Source organism: Schistocerca americana, chromosome 2, assembly GCF_021461395.2.
Source record: "Schistocerca americana isolate TAMUIC-IGC-003095 chromosome 2, iqSchAmer2.1, whole genome shotgun sequence".
Classification (NCBI taxonomy): domain Eukaryota; kingdom Metazoa; phylum Arthropoda; class Insecta; order Orthoptera; family Acrididae; genus Schistocerca; species Schistocerca americana.
The window spans coordinates 730,431,732-730,453,835 of NC_060120.1; the positions used below are offsets into that span (position 1 = coordinate 730,431,732).

At 42.6% G+C, this 22,104-nt stretch overlaps 1 protein-coding gene across 1 annotated transcript in view; it reads left to right on the forward strand.

The window, feature by feature from the left end:
• Positions 1 to 22,104, forward strand: part of LOC124596539 — a 74,274-nt gene that overhangs the window by 42,623 nt on the left and 9,547 nt on the right. The window contains exon 4 of the mRNA XM_047135715.1: positions 8,639 to 8,772. Coding sequence (XP_046991671.1) covers positions 8,639 to 8,772 — 134 coding nt within the window. The remainder of the gene's footprint in view (positions 1 to 8,638; positions 8,773 to 22,104) is intronic.

The following is a 22,104-nucleotide window of genomic DNA, read 5'->3' on the forward strand; positions in this document are numbered from 1 at the left end:
CAATCAACAATGTAACACAGAAATCAGCTTAATTTTTCAAGGAATTCCTCAACAGTAATAGAAAGTGTGACCCATGAGGAAACCCTTCAGTTTCGATTTGTAAGAGCGTGGATTACTGCTAAGATTTTTGAATTCTAGTTGTAGCTTACTGAAAATACATGCAGCAGTATACTGCACACCTTTCTGCACAAGTGTTACGGAAGTGTGATCCAAATGCAAATTGGATTTCTGCCGAGTATTAACTGAGTGAAAGCTGCTAATTCCTGGAAAGAAGCCGATATTGTTAACAAAAACCGACAATAAAGATTATATATATTGAGAGGCCAATGTCAAAACACCCAGACTAGTGAACAGGGGTAGACAAGAGGTTTGCTAACTTACACCACTTATTGCCCGAACTGCCCGTTTCTGAGCAAAAAATATCCTTTTAGAATGGGAAGAGTTACCCAAAAAAAAAAAAAAATATATGACATAAGCGAATGGAAATAAGCAAAGTAGGTTAATTTTCGTGTCGAACGATCACTTATTTCAGATACCGTTCGAATAGTAAAACTGGCAGCATTAAGTGTCTGAACGAGATCCTGAACAACCAGAAATTTGAACTGTTCAGTTTCACTGATCATATGCCCATTCTGTGAAATTAAAACGTTGGTTTTGTTGAATTGTATGTTAGAAAATGTAAAAACTGAGTCTTACTGCGATTTAGCTTTAGTTTATTTTTGACAAGCCATGAACTTACGTCATGAACTGCACTATTTGAAACAGAGCCAGTGTTGCTCGCAACATCCTTTACTACCGAGGTAGTATCATCAGCAAACAGAAATATTTTAGAATTACCTATAATATTAGAGGACATATCATTTACATAAATAAGGAACCCTGATCCCTGGGGCACCCTCTATTTGACCATACCCCCCTCAAACCCCACATTACAACCATTCTCAACACTGTGAATAATGACAGTTTGCTGTCTGTTGTTGAAGTAAGAAGTGAATCAATTGTGAGCTACTCCCCGTATCCCGTAATGGTTGGCCGCGCTGTGTAGCCGAGCGGTCTTGGGCACCTTGTCACGGTCCGCGCGGCTCCGCTCGTCGGAGGTTGAAGTCCTGCCTCGGGCATGGGTGTGTGTGTTGTCCTTAGCATAAATTAGTTAAAGTTAGATTAAGTAGTGTGTAAGCTTGGGGACCGATGACCTCAGCAGTTTGGTGCCATAAGACCTTACCACAAATTTGCAAATTTTCCGTAATGGTCCAACTTCTGGACCTAGCGTTCGAAACCTTTAATTTAATCCATTCAAAACCCCACAGAGAAAAAAGAATATAGCACTTTCAGTTATTAAACGCTTCTAAAGCCGAACTGTACATCTGATAGTAAAGTATGTGGTATACATTGATCAATCATACTTACATACATAGCCCTTTCAATAACTGCAGCAAACACTGATGGCATACAAATACGTCTATAATTGACTACATTATCCCTGTCTCCCTTTTTATAAAGCGGCTTTACTGCTGAGTACTTTAATCGTTCAGGAAACTGAACATTCTTAAAGGAAAAATTACAAATATAGCAAAGTACAGGGCTAACATGTACAGCACAGTACTTTAATACCCTTCGAGGCAGTCTATCATATCCATGAGGGTCCTTAGTCTTTAGTGATTTAATTATTGACTCAATCTCCCCTTGTCGGTATCACAGAGGAGTATTTCAGACACCAGTCTCGGGAAGGGATTTTCCAAGATAGTTGTATGCTTCACCAACAATGCTCAGAAAGTGATTATTAAATATTGTACATATATCTGACTCATCAGTAAGAGAAACCGAGCGAGGTGGCGCAGTGGTTAGACACTGGACTGGCATTCGGGAGGACGACGGTTCAATCCCGCGTCCTGCCATCTTGATTTAGATTTTCCGTGATTTCCCTAAATTCAATCCAGGCAAATTCCGGGATGGTTCCTCTGAAAGGGCACGGCCGACTTCCTTCCCAATCCTTCCCTAATCCGATGAGACCGATGAACTCGCTGTCTGGTCTCCTCTCCCAAAAACAACCCAACCCCAGTAACAGAAATATTTTTACTGTGAACTGACTTTATATCACGGACCTTGTGCTGTTGACCAGATACGTCCTTCACAACTGAATATATGGTTTTTTTTTATCGTGAATTAGCTATTCTATTTGCGTATCACGTAGTGTTTGCCTTCCTAATAACATTTCTAAGCACCTTGCAGTACTGTTTGTAATGGGTTACTGTAGCTTGATTGTGACTACTTCTAACATTTTGATATAATTGCCACTTTGTTCTACATGATATCCTTATCCAGCCACCCAGGCTGCCTTTTACTGCTAGTAACCTATTTAGAAAGTTTTAATGGAAACCAACTCGCAAAGAGCACATGAAATATGTTAGGGAGAGCATTATATTTGTCATCTATGTTATTGGAACTATAAACATCCTGCCAATCTTGTTCCTTAACGAGGTTAAAGAGAGTCTGTATTGGCATTGGATTAGCTTTCCTACACACTTATGTGTGGGAACAAGATCTGACTTCAGGAACTTAAGCTTTCACAGGCAAGTGCTCTACCAACTGATCTACGAAAGCATGAACCACACCCGTTCTTCACAGTTTTAATTCCGTCAGTACCTCATCTCCCACCTTACTAACTGCGCAGAAGCTGCCTGCAAGAAGGGATGATGACAAGTGGTGGCTTAGTCCCAGGTTGGGGGATGTTTCCAGAATGAAATTATCATTCCGCAGCGGAGTGTACACTGGTATGAAACTTCCTGGCAGATTAAAACTGCGTGCCAGAACGAGACCGAGACTCTTTGCAGGAGAACAACTGTGATGTTTGGGAGGTAGAACATGTGATACTGGTGGAAGTAAAGCTATAAGAATGGGTCACCCGTCATGCTTGAGAAAGCTCAGTCAGTAGAGCACTTGTCCACAAAATGCAAAGGTCTCGAGTTCGAGTCTTGATCTGGCACACAGTTGTAATATGCAAGGAACTTTCATATTAGCACACAATTCAATTTGCTGCAGAATGAAAATTACTTTTTCCAGGCTGTCAGTAGAGCACTTGCCCACGAGAGGCAAAGATCGCAAGTTCGAGGTTTGCTCCAACACACAATTTTAATCTGCAAGGAAGCAGGATTCTATACGTCACACAAGTGACCTACTTCCAGCAACACGAGGATAGCCCATCTTTGATCTCCACCCGATTTACACTTATAACAATAGCCATACTTCTAAAATGACGTCATAGGAGTGGGGATAAACATGTAGCACGACTGAGCTGTTTCTGAAGTTCTTCTGCCTCTTTCTGAATCCTGCCATTTTATACAAAGGACAATGCAGCTGTGTGAGAGAAGGAGTAACGGGCATTCCTGGTAACAGTGCATGACGTCGTCGATGACATAATTGGAAATCTGACTGTGTCAGAACTCTCAGTGTTTTTCTACTGCGGTGTTGTTAGTGGTGTTGTCTGCGCATATACTATCCTTGTGAAATGAACACATTTGTACCGCAAAGCTGCCCAGTGTGTCAGGTCCCTCAGGAGGATAACTGTAAACAGCAACAGCCCTTTTGAGAACTTGAACGTGGAGCACGATATGCAGGCCAGCTGATAGAGCCAGCCTTCCCTGTGTTGCATCGTTTCTTTTGAATGTTTTCGTCCACACGGCAGGTCCTAAGAGTTCGAGCCATCCTGTCTTGTAGGATGAGATAACCACTAACATAAGAATGTCTTAAAATACAGGGTGTTACAAAAAGGTACGGCCAAACTTTCAGGAAACATTCCTCACACACAAAGAAAGAAAATATGTTACGTGGACATGTGTTCGGAAACGCTTACTTTCCATGTTAGAGCTCATTTTATTACTTCTCTTCAGATCACATTAATCATGGAATGGAAACACACAGCAACAGAACGTACCAGCGTGACTTCAAACACTTACAGTAAATGTTCAAAATGTCCTCCGTTAGCGAGGATACATACATCCACCCTACCTCGCATGGAATCCCTTATGCGCTGATGCAGCCATGGAGAATGGCGTATTGTATCACAGCCTTCCACAATACGAACACGAAGAGTCTCTACATTTGGTACCGGGGTTGCGTAGACAAGAGCTTTCAAATGCCCCCATAAATGAAAGTCAAGAGGGTTGCGGTCAGGAGAGCGTGGAGGCCATGGAATTGGTCCGCCTCTACCAATCCATCGGTCACCGAATCTGTTGTTAAGAAGTGTACGAACACGTCGACTGAAATGTGCAGGAGCTCCATCGTACATGAACCACATGTGTCGTACTTGTAAAGGCACATGTTCTAGCAGCACAGGTAGAGTATCCCGTATGAAATCATGATAACGTGCTCCATTGAACGTAGGTGGAAGAACATGGGGCCCAATCAAGACATCACCAACAATGCCTGCCCAAACATTCACAGAAAATCTGTGTTGATGACGTGATTTCACAATTTCGTGCGGATTCTCGTCAGCCCACACATGTTGATTGTGAAAATTTACAATTTGATCACGTTGGAATGAAGCCTCATCCGTAAAGAGAACATTTGCACTGAAATGAGGATTGACGCATTGTTGGATGAACCGTTCGCAGAAGTGTAGCCGTGGAGGCCAATCAGCTGCTGATAGTGCCTGCACACGCTGTACATGGTACGGAAACAACTGGTTCTCCCGTAGCACTCTCCATACAGTGAAGTGGTCAAAGTTAACTTGTACAGCAGCAACTTCTCTGACGCTGGCATTAGGGTTATCGTCAATTGCACGAAGAATTGCCTCGTCCATTGCAGATGTCCTCGTCGTTCAAGGTCTTCCCCAGTCGCGAGTCATAGGCTGGAATGTTCCGTGCTCCCTAAGATTCCGATCAATTGCTTCGAACGTCTTCCTGTCGGGACACCTTCGTTCTGCAAATCCGTCTCGATACAAACGTACCGCGCCGCGGATATTGCCCCGTGCTAATCCATACATCAAATGGGCATCTGCCAATTCCGCATTTGTAAACATTGCACTGACTGCAAAACCACGTTCGTGATAAACACTAACCTGTTGATGCTAGTAGTGTAGAGCAATGAATCGCATGTCAACACGAGCACCGAAGTCAACGTTACCTTCCTTCTATTGGGCCAACTGGCGGTGAATCGAGGAAGTACAGTACATACTGATGAAACTAAAATGAGCTCTAACATGGAAATTAGGCGTTACCGGACACATGTCCACATAACATCTTTTCTTTATTTGTGTGTGAGGAATGTTTCCTGAAAGTCTGGCCGTACCTTTTTGTAACACCCTGTATACAGGGTGATCATAAATAAAGTTAAACTTTCAAACCGCAGTAGAAAAACCTACACTGGTGAGAATGACGTCAAATTGCAGTGGAATATTATTGGAGAAGGGGCTAAACGTATGGCAGAAGAAAAATAAATGGTTACAAAATGTAGCAATAGATGGCGCCGTAAGCATCATATATTAATAGTGGTCGACTACAAATGCCAAATGCATCCTACAACAACACCTAAATTGTATGTCTGACGTTAAACAAACTGTACTACTCAGTGTGCATGGATGTACAGCTGTGATACTGTTAGTTACGTAAGCCCATGCACTACGGCAAGGTCATATCACATTGGATGGGAAAAATTGGTTTTTAATTGTCCTGAGGCCAAAAACGCATAAAAAGCATCAATAACATCGGTTTTTAATTGTCGTGAGGCCAAAAATCGCATAAAAAGCATCAATCAAAATAATATCGGATTATTAATTTCCGTGTGACCGGCGCAAAACATGTCAATATGCTGTCCACCGTTTTCTGCAACAAGTTGAAATCGGGAAACAGTATGTTCCACAAGTGGTCGAAGTGTTTCCGGAGTCACATTCAGAATGTGATGCAGAATGTGTGCCTTCAATGCAGCTAAGTCTGCAGTCGGAAGACTGAACATATCTTTCAGATAGCCCCACATAGAAGTCACATGGATTAAGATCAAGTGATCGGGACGGCCGGACTGTAGCGAAATGGCGGCTGACAATTCTAGCATTTGCGAAATGGCACTTCAGCAGCTGCTTAGCTGGATTTTCAATGTGCGAATGTGCGCCATCTTGCATAAAAATGATCCATACACACACCCACGCTGTTGGAGAGTTGTAATGACGTGGTTGCGCAAAAGACACTTATACCGCTTACGAGTGACGGTACAGGTAACATGACCGGAAGCACCTGTCTCTTCGAAAAAATATGGCCCTATAATAAATAATGCCGTAAGCCTGCACCACACGTGACCTTTTCAGAATGAAGTTGTGCTGGTTGATTTGCGTGTTATTTTCCGTTGCCCATATTCAACAATTCTGTGTACTGACATATCCTGTGAGATGGAAGTGGGCTTCGACTGCCCAGCAAAGGTCTCTCTTGCAGGCAGGTCAACAGGAAGCAACTCGCGCACATGGGTAATCTTGAATGGATAGCAAAGAAGGACGTTTGGTAGGATTTCACCCAGCGTGCTCAAGCGTATGTCCAATGTTCGGGCAATTCTCCGTGCACTACACGTTTGCACACCACCACTCCTCTCTTCCTGCGTTTCTGTGGCCCCCCCTTCCACTGACATCGACTCTGTCTCTTTCCTCCCTATACCAGGTTGCACACCAAAAGAACCCGTCTTTTCGAATTTCCAAATCATTTTCTCCAGATCCACGGCAGTCACCGGACCAACGACTTTTTTCAAACGCTTCAGAGCGACTTACGCACAGCCACCATTTTTTGTAATACAGCTTCACGAGCACAGCGCTATCCTGCGTTTAGAGTCATGACGAACGTCGCAGACGCGAAAGGAGGAAAAGCCGTGTACCCGGAGTGTTTATACCAACTTCAATGCGTCGTGTGCATGACAGGTGTTTTCATTTAAATATTCTGACACATACAGCGCCATCTATTGATCAAGTTTCACACTATTTTTTCTTCCAAACGTTTTCCACCTTCTCCGAAAATATTCCGATGTAATTTGGCGTCATTCTGACGTGGTTTTGTATCTACAGCGTTTTGAAAGTTCAGCTTTAATTATAATCACCCTGTATGTTACGAGGTTTTCTCGTAGCGCAATTTTATCGACTCGCAGTAGTTGAGCACTTTTCATTATAACGTATTTTTCATTCGCATACTCTCTCACTTTCATCGTGTTTCATTAAAATTGTGTTTTATAAATGTTTTACTTAGTGGTCAGTAAACTACCTCCTATAACTAAGTAGCTTTGGCTCGCGTAGTGTTACGGAACTTGATGATTAAATAAAAAGAACAACGAAGCATAAAGATTCGATACAAATGCACTCTCAGTTCCACAGGAAGGTCCCTACTTACTCGTAATGACATAGCACCCTTATATAGTCACTGCTTCGTCCGTATGCATTCCTGTTACTAATGTCCTCTTCTCCAGCCTTACGGAAACAGATAAAATATCTATCGTTGGTGAATAGAATGATCGTCCATCGATTTTCAATCCAGTACACATGTTGACCTGCTGTCACCAAGGTACGGTAAGTAGAATATAAGTAGAATATAAAATTGTGGAAAAAATTTCTGTCCAGTATTTTGTGACATTATCTGTCTAAAAGTAAGACATGGAAACAGGTTAAAGATACATTTAATGTACCTCTTTTGCAGCACTTGATATCGAATATCATTCGAAGATACATCAAATATTTTTCTAATTTACTTTATTTCTCACTTCTAGAAAAGTTATGTTATAGAACAGCTAACTAATTTTTTTGAATTGTTGCTGTTGTCCTGTGCTCAGAAAGCATGTACTTATTGTTACCTCATTTGGTTTCCTACCGTCTTCTGTCCTCGGAATTTCTCGAATTTAGTACTCGATTCGGAGGAAACTATTTTATTGTTAACTATCACACCAGTTTTAATTACAATGTGCAGAGGACTACATCCTGAAGGGATAAACTTTGTGACACTCCATTTACTGAGCTATCATCTCGTGAAATATTGTAATTTTCCCTCAAATCATTAATTAAGTTTTTCTTTCTAACCCCGAATACACTAAAATTACACCTCTCGCTGATCTGTTCTGTGATTTATACGGAATCTCGTTTTTGCTCCGCTCAAACGTTTGGCCGAAATCGTGGCCGAACGGCTCACATACTTCCATCTCAATGAAGTCTTATGTCCACTGTGTGTGATAACAGCACTCCTGAGAATCGGAAAAATGTCAATGAAACCAGGGGTGCTGGAATTTCAGACCATGCCCCGCACTTTCGTAAAACCAAGTACTGGTCACGACCATGCGGACTGCAGCGTCCCTTTTTTACGTATTGATGGGAGTGTTTCCTGGTGCTACGGCGATAACAACACACAAAAATGTAATATCAATTGCTTAATATATTATTGAATTATTGTTATCTCTTGTACTCTGCACTGATTTATGGAAATCAATGTACCACTAAGACAAGAGGCAAACATGATTCCGTTTATTTGCCTGGAATGCGTCCATTTAATAGGGCAGAAATGAAGTTTACATGTTACTTTTATAATCAAGTACGTCGTGTGATTGGACTTTTCACGGTATTGCATATACATCTATCATACGTAAATGAAAGTTGAGAGTAAAAGGTGAACTATTTAATTTTTTGCAGGGTCAATTTAAAGGACAACGAATTTCGTGGAGAAGTACATATTCCTTTTTTAGCGTTTGAGGGAGATTACAACGTGGACGCCACCGTCTTGAATCTCTCCTTGAAAGGAAACGGATCTGTAAAAGGAAATACAAGTAAGTATTGCGCTCTTTGAGTATTGTTATTTTTTGAAAAACGTACTTATCCAATTACAGTTCTGCTGATTCGAAAGCAAATGTGCGAATTAGGAAATGGGCTTCACAGTGTAGATCTTTCTATTCAACAGCAGGTGATGTACGCAGGGTCGATTCCATGAACAGCCCATCTGCTTGATAGCCTTCCAGAATAAGGAGCTATGAACCAGAAACCTGGAAAGTGTCTTCGGACACAACTAGTATGAATGCAAGGAGGGAATCAACTATCAGTTTTCATTCCCTTTCTGAGGCCACAACCTCACCAGTAGATGGCCGAATTTCGGATATGTGCATTTATTTCATATATTAGATTTTAAAGGCTAAGGATGGGACATCATCATATAGAATCCCAGCACTACCGATGGAGGGCACCACGAACTTTCAAGTCATTTTCAGCCAAGTGTCCGGATACTTTTGATCACATAGTGTACGAAACTATCATCGTTACTGTTTCATGGTGCATATTATCTTTAGTTGCGAGTGCGATGCAGTGTGGCGCTAGCTGTTAAAGACTTTACTTCTCATCATTATAGATTGTCAAGTTTTCTGATGCTACGCCTACAGAAATGGCAAATAATTGATACTGGATTAACTGCGGGTAGATTCTCTTCTCGCTGGCAAGCCAGAAGCTGAGGATTAAGTACAAAAATTAAGCTATTTTTTTCTAATTTATTGGTTTTCAAAAAAGCTAGTATTTAATAACAAGTGTAGCACTTGGCAGTGAAACACGCAATATTTACGTGCTACACTTATGAACGCCTCCGTTTCAGTTATAGATACATTGTAAAAGCCGATACCAGATTAAATTTCATTATATACTAAAAAGATGAAAATCTCCATTTAAGATGTGTGTATTGAACTAAAAGTACTAAAGAAACACGCTTTGTGCAACATATTCAGAGCACTTTTGTCAGAAAGTAGAGCCGGGAAGTATCAGAACAATTTAGAACTTTGCACATTTCCACATTTCTTAAAATAAAATAAAATAAAAAAAGTCCACGGGAATGATAATTCCCAGAGATCTGACATGGTGGAAGAACTGTCTTGATACACTTTATTCGGAGGTCAGTACTAACATGTGACAGAAGTAAGTACAGAATGTGTTGAATAATTACCTGAGAGAGAGGTAACTGAATTAATTAGGCTGTTTATTATTTTTTCTAATTTTATGGTTGTGCAGAGCATCAGGGGCGGCATTGGCGATGGTGCAAATTTGCTTTCTGCAAATGATTCCACATACTCGTTCGAAAGGCATATTTGTAGAGTGGTCACGTTATTTTTGTAACGTACTACAGCATATTAATGTTGCTAGAACTATGTGTAATGCACTGCGTACGTACAAATTAGCTCTTTCTAATTGATGTACAACTTTCAGTAAAATTTCCTGTAGTAAGAGGAGGCGTATTTTCTTATGGTTTTATCTTTAAAAATATTTTGCAGTGCTATTAACAGATCCAGGGTTTTAGTTTTTAGAATCTATATAGCCGAATGAAGAAAATGAAAACTAGTTCCTCGCCATAGTGACAGACGAGGTCTCATACATGGAGAAAGGAGAAGTGCTTACGGTTTTCCATTTCAAGTTCCAGAGAAAAGAAGCAGTTAGTTGAAGACTACGTCTTTTCAAGGACTTTGTGACGTCAACATGCTACCAGCTGCCAAATCAGAAAAACATTTGAGAGGTTGTTGTGATAGAGCCGTTGTTGCAGTGGATGGTTCAAATGGCTCTGAGCACTATAACAATGGCTCTGTTCACTATAACAATGCATTCGTAATTAGTCTAAATATGTTCCCTAGATTCTTGCCTGGATAGTTGACTTCACAACATTGTTGCATGTTAACAAATGGTTCAGATGGCTCTGAGCACTACGGGACTTAACATCTGAGGTGATCAGTCCCCTAGAACTTAGAACTACTTAACCTAACTAACCTAAGGACATGACACACATCCATGCCCGAGGCAGGAGTCGAACCTGGGACCGTAGCGGTCTCGCGATTCCAGACTGAAGCGCCTAGAAGCGCTCGGCCACACCTGCATCCTGTTGCAGTGGAGTTCTGCCATCTAAGACAGGAGCTTACAACAGAGAATTGGAAAAAAGTACTATATTGATAGCAGAAATGGTTGCTGTTGACATTAGAAATTATTTAAAAAAATAAGGAGTTCCTATTTTGTATTGGCTCGTTTCTAACACGTGTGGTTGATAACAATGCCTGACATTTTCAGGAAAAGAGGAAGAGATCTTACGTAATTTCTTAAAATTAAAAAAAAGTCTGTTTTTAATAATTTCTTAATTGCCTATGCCGCGTACATAGCGAAGTAGAAATCAAAATATGATGCCTGCCCTAGTTCGAGTTGTCAATGCGTCCAGCCGATATCTACGAACAAGCACAAAAACAGAAATTTGTTTTCAACAAGATAATCTTTCGGCTTAAAATGTGCGAAGGTAAACGGAAATACAAAAATAATAACCTACCGTTCATGGTAAAAAAATCGACATAGAAGTTGCGGAACGAGCATCATATAAATATTATACGAACGTAAACTACATGCAACAATACAGTGTAACACCAACAAGAAAAATTTAAATATACTATGCTCATATGAGACCCAAGTTGAACAAAAGTTGGGTGTATCTGTACTAACCATACCATGCAATGACCCGCACTTGTACGAGGGCAATAATGCAACACATTCTTTTTCCTCAACCAGTTTTGGTTGAAAAATGCAGAATTTGTTGTGGAGGTGGTGCAAACCTGTCCGATCTCCGCATTCCGGCCAGCCGCAAACAGCTGTGACTCCTGCAGTGTTGGAACGTGCGGGCTCTGTCACTCGAGGTGATTGCAGGATCGCGTTCAGTCACCTCGCTGCATAATTGGACGTCTCTCTTGGTAGCTTTGACACACTTCTCCACCAATTGGGATACTCAGTGGCGTGTTCCGGCTGGGTTCGTCGCCTCCTAACAGAAGACCACAAAGAGCCATGAAGAACCATCTGTGCATAATTGCTTATGCACTACGAGGCTGGTAGGGACATCGCTTCGAACCGTAAACGAAGCTGCAATCCCTGGAGTGGCGACACACCATTTCTTATCCGAAGGAAGAGTTCAAAGACGCACCTTCACGTTATGGTGCCGGTCTCCTGCGACTCTAAAGGGGTTCTGTTTGCTAGCCTCCACCACAGTGCAAACATCAGCTAGGAAGTGTATTGTGCTGACCTCAAGAAACAGAGGAAACGACTAGTAGCGTGCACGTCGCCACAAAAATACAAACGAATCTCTTCTCCCTGACAACATGATGGCTCATGCAATTCTGTGCACCCGAGAGGGGCTCACAAAAGTTCATTGGAGTGTCCTTCCTCGTCCACCTTACAGCCCAGACCTCGCACCTTCCGATTTACATGTCTGGCCCAATGAAGGGCGTCCCCAGCTCGTGGTCTGGTGGGTAGCGTTGCTGCCTCTAGATCACGGGGTCCCAGTTCGATTCCCGACCGCGTTGGGCATTTTTCTCTGCCCAGGGACTGGGTGTTTGTGTTGTCCTCATAATTTCATCATCATCATCATCATCATTCGTGACAGTGGCTAAACTGGACTGTGAAAAAAAAATTGGACCGTGTAACAACTGGAATTTTGTACGGGCGCTGATGACCACGCAGTTGAGCGCCCCACAAATCAAACATCATTACCATCACCAATGAAAGGTGCACTACGCGGAAGCGGTGCATGGGTGTTGCAGAGGTCGCTGACGTTGAAGTAACGCTAGCTCTGACGTCGACCAGTACAATGGTACCACGCGGGCTTATATGCCCTCCCAGTAAGGTGATATAAGGCCGTCGAACTGAACGGAGATTATCTTGAAGCCGAAAGAGTGGGTAATAATAAGGAGTATTGGAATCCTGAATAAAACTTAATTTCTCTCAGATAAAAATGTATTGCACTACTTATTGAACGCCCCTCGTATAATAGGCAAGTACAAAACCAAATGTGGGATCTAACAGCACAGTAGAAACGAGACTGGTTCTACACCTTAAAACCGGTGGCTCGTTTTTTTTATTTTACAGGTTACTATGCCTTGCTGTAAGGGCTGTGATATTTTTTGATATTTTTTGTCTAAACCAGCAGGGTAAAACAGAGGCCACTACTTCCACCACATCAAGTGAATTTAGTGCTCACGTACTCACACTGAGCCGTTAACACTTCCCAGTTTATCAATGGGAAACATGATTACTACTGTTATAGATGCGTCGGCCGGTGTGGCCGAGCGGTGCTAGGCGCTTCAGTCTGGAACCGCGCGACCGCTACGGCCGCAGGTTCGATCCTGCCTCGGGCATCGATGTGTATGATGTCCTTAGGTTAGTTAGGTTTAAGTAGTTCTAAGTTCTAGGGGACTGATGACCTCAGATGTTAAGTCCCATAGTGCTCAGAGCCATTTGAACCATTTTTTTGTTATAAATGCCATGCGTGCAATGCTCGTGCCAGGTGCGTGATATTGAATCTTTATACTATCGTTAATGGCTCGAGATCTGCACGACCTTATAGCAACCGTTATAGTTCTGCATTATTCTGTTACACTAGGGGTGAGTTCACGTAATGAAAGAGAGAAAATGTAAGATTAACGGACTCATTTATTAAACAGTTGAGAATCGAACAATAATACAACCAAATCGTAGGGAGGGGGGGGGGGGGGGGAGAAAGATTCGAGTTCAGCAGCCTGCCCCAACGTACGTTCATAACAAGCCACGATAGCAGGAGGGAAGGAATTTTAGTAACGATCGCCGTATTATCAAATAGAAGCCCATTAATAAAGGAAGGTGTTGCAGGCGTGCGACGACCACCACCAGCAATTAGCCAAAGAGGATGCTACTGCTACTGTGCGTGAATCGCTCGGTAGCCTCCCGTACTAAAGCAATAAAACCCGCAAGACGCGAATCTATTCAGAATGACCTATCAGGTTCCCTCTGGGCCGCAGGGCGCTAATCTACAGGGCACGTCGGCGCTCATGCTTACGGAACTTCATCTCGTGGAAGCGGCACCTCCGGTCTCCGACACGGTCACACTAGAACTGAACTACTGCCCATTTGTCCACCACCCATCCGCGGAGGGCGGTTGGCACCCGCCCGCGAAAAACGGGTGCGTACCTGAACTGGCCAATCATAGGGTCGGAATTTCACAGGGAGGCGACCTCGCGACGTTAAAATTGAGCAGAAATAGCGTCTACAAGATTGATAAGGCAGGTTGGGGAACTGAGAAGAGGAGAAACTTTGGTCACTACTGAATGTTCAAACGACACCACGTGCTACACTGGCGATCGGAAAAGGGATGGGAAACGGGAAGCCACCATGGCTGCTAGGAAGACTGCTGCTCTCGCCCATAAATAAAGAAAATTTCTAGCGCCAAGCTCCTCTCACCGATCAGTGTGAGACAAGCTGTAAAAATTGTCAAATAAATCAGGCAACCCACAGAAATTATTAATATTACCTTCAGGTTATTACTTTACCGAGTACCAGAATGCTGGGATTAGAAATATGAAATACGAGCACTGAATCGTGAATGAAGTGCACTTCTTTCAACCTGTGGCAATAAACGAACCAAACTAATACATAGCAAACAGTAAAACAACGAATCTAAAAGCTGTGACAACGTTCAAACGGAAGAACATCCCATAAATAACAAAATCAGAGTTAAACATAAAACTTAAAAAATTCTTCGTTACGCCACATAATTTGCCGATAGCGAAACGAAAAGTTTGTGCGTTCAGTAGCACTAACTTGACTAATACCCATTCACAGCCGTAACTTAACTGAACACTGCATGCACTCGCACAGGCCGAAGAAAATGTTGACATAAGACCAAATAGGTGACGCGCAATGTATATAGTAACTCATAAAAAATAACAAAATGGCTCTGAGCACTATGGGACTCAACTGCTGAGGTCATTAGTCCCCTAGAACTTAGAACTAGTTAAACCTAACTAACCTAAGGACATCACACACATTTATGCCCGAGGAAGGATTCGAACCGGCGACCGTAGCGGTCTCGCGGTTCCAGGCTGCGGCGCCAGAACCGCGCGGCCACTACGGCCAGCTAAAAAATAACAAGTAACATAGTAAAAATTCTGTGCAGAAAGAACAATGTAATAGTCAAAGTACTCGACAAAGAAATCCAGAGCTTGGAACGTTAAACAGCAATATGACCTATAACGGAAGATTTAAAAATCATTAGTATTACATCATTATCGTATTACAGAGTCAAACCACAGTGCCAACATATCTTATTACAAAATCAAATTAGTAGTTACGGCGAGGAGACAGCTGATGCAGGTGGGAACGCCACCTCACGTGACGTGAAGGTAATCCGTCTTGCAGTCGTACGCGCAAGCGTAGCTGAATGGAGGGCAGAAACGGCAGAAGAAGCACACAGTCATCGGGCCGAAATATTGAGGTCTATCAACATTATAGCTTACCAAAAAATTCCTTTGAAGTTCGTCAAAAATACTAAAGAGAAATTCTGATTAAACTCTCTCCGCTCGGACGGGGGTCCATTTCATACAACTTTCGATCCCCTATTCTTCGAGTAGCTTCCTTCCTTTAGGGGCATTATGCAACACTTTGAAGCTGTGCTCTGCATCCTCCACCCTGTGTCTCTCCATAGCGATGTGCGTACCAAGACCTACCATATTTCGCGAATAGGTATGTTCTGGAAAGCGCACCTAAAGGAGCGGCCCGCCTGGCCGATGCAGTAGAGGTCACAATCATTACAGTTGATCTTTTACACTTCTGACTTATTAAACTTACTACATTTTGGGCCTGTTCGGTGTCGTAAGTGTGTAGTAAGCGAATTTATTGTTCGGAAAGCATTTCTAACACCAGTCTTATGAAACCACTGCTCGACTTTTTGTGAAACCTGACCATGATATGCCATAGCCGTAAATTTAGTTTTTGTTTCATGGCTGCTATTATTGTTAGCCGCGACCTTATTATTATTATTATTATTATTATTATTATATACAATTATCTGTTTTTTATTGTAACAGCAACTATGGATATTTTATATGTATTGGCCAATGCAATTTGTTTAAGGATACTAATTTCTGCATCAGTTTTATCCTGCTGTAATGTCAGACACAATAGTCGATGAATCATTTAACGGGAGAAAGCTCCTTTAACCCGTTGCTTACCATCAGTATTAAAAAAGACTGCAACATTACCTATGTCTGCAGTGTAACTATAGCGTTTTCTGTTGCAAACTTTAAATTTATGACACCAGAGGTACTTTTTACAGACCGCGGATCTTAATTAATGTCAGAGCTTATGTAGAAGTTGTTCTGACTCCTACATATTCAGAAGCTATGAACTAACGCACGCCATCCTAGAAATGGGAGATCTGAGCATGTGGATAGCACAACAGGCATAATGTGAAGTCATTTTGAAAAGAGGCACTACATCAGTTTGGAAGACCTGCTGCATGCGTTCGAGTGTGGACCTGTCGCGGACTATATGTCCGGACCTATGATTGGAGGCGGAGCCATCACATCTCACAACTGCGATAGGCTTTGAGGGTGGACCTAGCACGCGTTACGTCCGGAAACGTATTCTATGTTCGGAGTTCGGTCCACCAGCAGAGGGGACTGGGTCCTGGGAGCCGTTCAGTTGAGACGGCGATCTTAACATTTAATTCTAAGTATAATAATAAAAGATATATGTGACCGGTTTTCTAGAAGGATTCCATGTATGCATGGCCTGTTGTGGGAATGTTTCACGTTTCCCCTTAACGGCAACATCCGTCCGAATGCAAAGGCTTGTTGGAGTGTAGGGATGTACCTGCGTTAACTTTGCCATACTCTAGACGACCGAATAGCAAACTAATACTTAGTATGTGTTGGATAGCTTTTGTGATCAAGTGGAAATTTGAGAATGAATATGGATGTGTGTGTGTGTTGGATCGTTATTCCCTCCCATGTAAATTGTTCGGTTGACTGCTTCTGCAGATTTCACGCCTTTATTTAGTTGAGAGAATATCGACTGTGGGGCATGCACCTAGCAGGTGAAAGAGACGTTCGCTTGTTCTCTAGACATGAGAATCACTTTAGTTGGCTTGTAAATTATATGGATGATTTGGAATCCGTTACATAAGCGAGATCGGTATTCGTGGGTGGAAATATCATTTTTCATCCATATGTCTCTAGTTACTCAGTGGTCTAGAGCACACTCCACCTAGCTAAAGTTTCGGGTCTGCAGAGAAATAATTACCAGTCTATACCTTCGGAATTATGTTGCATGAGCGATCGGGAGGCTATTTTTGGGTCCTAGATGTCGATAAGTACCGCGAAAATGATATAATATTATGGCAAACCATGCGAAAATACTTGTGTTCTTGTATTCAAGCTCCTGTCATCAGTGGAAGAGCAGTGTAATTGAGTATTTTCATATTTGACGATACGTATGGCACTTTGCGAGGTTTAGTTGTCGTAGCAATTTGGCGATAAGTGTAAGATTGTTGATTGCCGCTGAAAGCCTCGTCTGTAGAAAGAAAGAAAAGGCAGACGGTGCTTCCGTAGGGCTGAGGAGCACCGTGACATATAGCCAATGTGAGTGTAGGTATGCCATAATGTTTTCTTGTGCTCTACAGATATAAAAGATAACTGCACTGTTATGTGTATATTTTGCATTGTAAAGTTACTGCAGCTTATGTTGTGTAAAATGTGTATATATTGCATTGTAAAGTTATTGTGGTTGATGTTGTGGCATGACTAGAGAGGATGAGTGTGTGTCCTGTTGTGAGGTACGTATAGATTAAGCACATCGATAACTGCGAGAGACTTTTTACGGGAAAGTACATCGATCGGTGTCAGACTGTAGCAGAAATAGTAATGTATAATTGTAGTTACACTAATAAATATGTTCCTGGCTTCCAATATCATTGTGTATCTTGTACGTAATTGATGATCTATGGATAACATGTGTTTAACTGTCAATGCCCTTTAGCGAACTGTGCAAAATAATTGTACCACTGAAAGTCTCATCTGCAGAAAGATACCGGTGGCATCAGCAATTCGTCGGGTAAATTCGATAACAGCCAGTCATAATGCTCGATTCATTCACATCCTTTGTGCTGGGATATAGGAGCCTTTACGTAGCGGTGAGAACATATGTGTACGTTGAGAGCAGGAAGGGTAACACGTTATGCAGTGGGTACCTCATGAGGAGCGCTGGGGAGAGTGCATTCGACGCTATTTTCGTAAACAGGTTTCTGTTAGGACAAGAATTTTCGTGAATACAAGCTGAAACATCAAGAAAGCGAGGAGTAACTATTTCTGGGACAGTATACAATTTCCACAAGTTCGACTGAGTTCTTGTTTTTTATATAGTCACGTGACATGAATATAAGATTGAGAACCTTTTAGATGGCGAGTCACCATGCGGACTTTCTGCGGGGCTGTTAAGCATGGTTAAACAGGTGTGTCAAGTCATGCTAGGAGAAACGCGCCCTGTGCTACTCTGTCATCAACGGTAAAGACACGTGCTGCCCAGAGGTGTCTCACATATCGGGGCTGCGCCCATGAGTTCTGCGATATCAGTATAGCAGTGGCCGTATATCTGAAAATACATGCAACTTTCACATGTGTCTGGTGGTGCCTCGTGACTATGACAGCACGTGCATACCTGTCCGGTCACACCAGCACCTGTGTCTAGGTGACCATGTATTTTGGTAGGAATTTCTCTGGTGTCAAGTATGATAGGGGCGCCACCGCTTCATGTGTACAGGACCTTAACAGGATTCTGTGTGTCGTTTGACAGCTGATGGTGGCATCACTTGGTGGGGGTTGCTGCTAACCTCCTGTGTGGTCTAGTGGACAGGGGGTTGTGGACGGTGCATGTGCGTGTTGATTGCATTACTTTGTGGGCCAGTCTGTAGGCTGTGCTATGCGTTATTTGGACAGTTTACAAGTACTGAGCGTGTCTACACATCACTGTGCTTCATTATTTAGGGGCAGTCTGTATGTCTGTTCCGAATTTATTTCAGTAAATTAGGAGTTGTTTGCATGTCTGCAGACTGTCTATTGTGACCCCCAAGGACATCAGGGCGAGTGTTTTGTGTCAGTGTGATAAATATACTCCATCTCTAAATAAAATGTTCGAAAATAAATAGAGTGCACTCCTTTGTTACTCTCCCAAGCAGGTCAGTGCAGCCTGAGTCATTTTCACGTCATTTTCCCCCTACAGACCACCATCTGGGATTAGGACACAGGAGGGATGACAGGACCCTCTGGTGGCAGTAATGTGTACTAGGTCAGTTGTAGTCTAGATCTCATGGTGGAGACATTGCTTGCAAAATAAAAACTTATGTCAATCATAGGCAGAGTCGTTTTCCTGCTATTTCCCCCCATCATCTTGCATGATGTCATGCACTGTACACATTAGTACACGTTAGTGCACGTTAGCACACGTTAGTGCATGTTAGTGTACATTGGCCCGACATCATGGATTGGTAAGGGAACGTGGGAGTCAGCTGAGGATCATGGGGGAGACTTTAACTATTTCAAGTCCAGGTGGGCGTGGCATTCGCAAAATCCATTCCAAGTTCACAGTGGCGCTCTCTGGTGGTGTCATTATAGATGAGTTATTTAGGAGTAGTTTGCAGGTCTGTATGCTGTGTGGCATGTCAGAGCATGTGTTTTGTATCACTGTGACAAATATACTCCATCCCTAAATAAATTGTTTCTTTCTTCACCAACTCAGTGCAGGCTGAGTCTTTTTCCCATCGGTCCCTAGAAAGATGTGGTGGTAGGGTGACTTAGGTTAGTGGTGGTAGGCCAATTGATCATCTTTCCTCAATTTTCTTAGGTTTGATGCATTAACCTGTTGGAATTTGAACTTCCCGCCGTATTTCTTGGGAAGGGGGCATGGCACATTCCCACCAAAATTCAACTTCTCGGCAAAATCCGCCATCTTGAATGACGTCATGGCCGCCATCATGGGTGACGTCATGCCCTGTTGCCAAGTTTACAAGCCGCCACGTAGAATGACGTCATCTCCGCCATCTTGGATACATATGGCAACAATGCTGATTGGACCAGTACCTGCTTTGTTCCAACACTCTGTGTTTCCCACAGTCCATGTTTGACTACCATACAATGCTGTACTCCAGACATACATTCTCAGAAATATTTTCCTCAAATTAAACCTGATATTTGATATTAGTAGACTTTTCATGGCCACAAATGCCCTTTTTGCCATTACTAGTCTGCTTTAGATGTCCTCCTTGCTCTGTCCATCGCTTGTTATTTGACTACCTAGGTAGCAGAATTCCTTAACTTCATCTACTTCGTGATCAACAATCCTGATATTAAGTTTCTCGCTTTTCTCATTTTACAACTTTTCATTACCTTCGTATTTCTTCGATTTACTCTCAATCTATGCTCTGTTCTCATTAGACTGTTCATTCCATTCAGCAGATCATGTAGTTCTTCTTCACTTTCACTCAGAATAGCAATGTTATCAGCAAATTATATCATTGATATTCTTTCACCTGAACCTTTCCTTTTTTCCATTATTGCTTCCTCGATGTACAGATTGAACAGAGGGCGAAAGACTACATCCTTGTATTACTTCCTTGTTAATATGAGCACTTCGTTCTTGGTCGTCCACTCTTATTATTCTCTCTTGGCTGTTTGACATATTGTATATGAGCCGTCTCTCCCTGTAGCTTACCCCTATTTTCTCAGAATTTCGAACATATTGCACCATTTTTCATTGTCGAACGCTTTTTCCATGTCGAAAAATCACAAATATAGGCTAACGAAAAGGTGGGATAGTATTGCGTTCTTTGTCCTGTGGTAAACCGTGTAACTGTTGTAATATCTATTTCCGTACAGCCATTAATCTCTCATTAACTGCACGTTTTGACAATACCATTTAATTGCTAGTCTTACGTACTATATAATTTAGGTACTAAACGTCTTTGTCATTAAAAGATATTATGGAAAACACAACAGAGTATGCAGTTAATTGCTTACAAGCTTTACTGTTAGGTGGTGGTACCTTACAGTATAATATCAGTGCGTGCGATTACAATCCATTTATTCTTAATAATGGCTCTAGAGATAGTAAGCTTTCACACAGCCAACAGCCATACATACGTCCGAATTCTGACATATGCCCGCACTACGTACTCTTGTTGCCAATGCATAAAACGAAAAATGATTTTGAAACATTTGCAACGGTGGTAGTTTGCGTACGTATCTGCGTTGGTCATCTAAGTTGATTTCGACTCGATACCGAACTGTCAGATATGACACCTCTGTGTGCTAAATTTCGCACTCAGAGTACCGTCAAACCACCTAAAATTTAGCCATGTATTTTTGCTACTATACTGTAGATCCAGAATAAGAAAAATTTTATTATTCATATCGGTCCTTGTCTAATTTTAATCGGTAGCAGCATAGAATGTGCTGTTAATCGAGCAGGTCAGAAAAACAAACAAAACAAAACCCGAATTGTAACTCTTCAGGCTTTCCCGGCGATCTAATGACATCTTGGGTTGTCGGGTGTTCTGCCGGATATCAGCGTCGTACTTGCACGATATTTCGGTCACGTAGCTCGAGACCTTCATCAGGTGCGACCTGAGACTGCTCCTCGAGTGGACCTGGTCCAGTATTTATGCCTATGGACTTCCCCCTCCACCAACGGCTGCAGGCGCTTCCTCTGTGGTCCGCGCCCATTCCCTGTGACCTGCTGGAGCGTTGCTGCTCCGTTTTCCGTCCGCTGCGGTTCTAGGTGTTCCCTCTGCGGTCCGCGCCCACCAAACGCGCTCCTGGGGGATTCATCTACGGTCTGGGGTACCAGGCGTTCCCCCTGCGGTCCGCGCCCGCTCACCACGACCTGTTGGAGCGTTGCCGCTCCGTTTTTCATCTGCTGCGGCTCTGGATGTTCCCTCTGCGGTCCGCGCCCACCAGTCCCAATTCTGGGTGTTCCATCTTCGGTCTGGTGCTCCTGGCAGTCCGTCAGGGGCTCGTTTACCATCTCCATGTCTCTGGTTCTTCTGTTTGTGTAGTGTTGCATCTGGCCCCGTTGCTCCTTTAACAATTCCAGAGCCGGATCCCAGGCTCTGCTTAGCTGGTACCCTGTGTCACGATTCATAAGATCGTCAGCCATTTTAATCTCAATCGATTCTCTTATGACACTGTCCCAAAATCTGGGTGTTTGTGCTAGAATCTTGGTATCCTCATACTTCATGGCATGATCTAGCTCTAGACAGTGTTCAGCAATGGCTGACTTAGTCACCTGTCTTAATCTAGTGT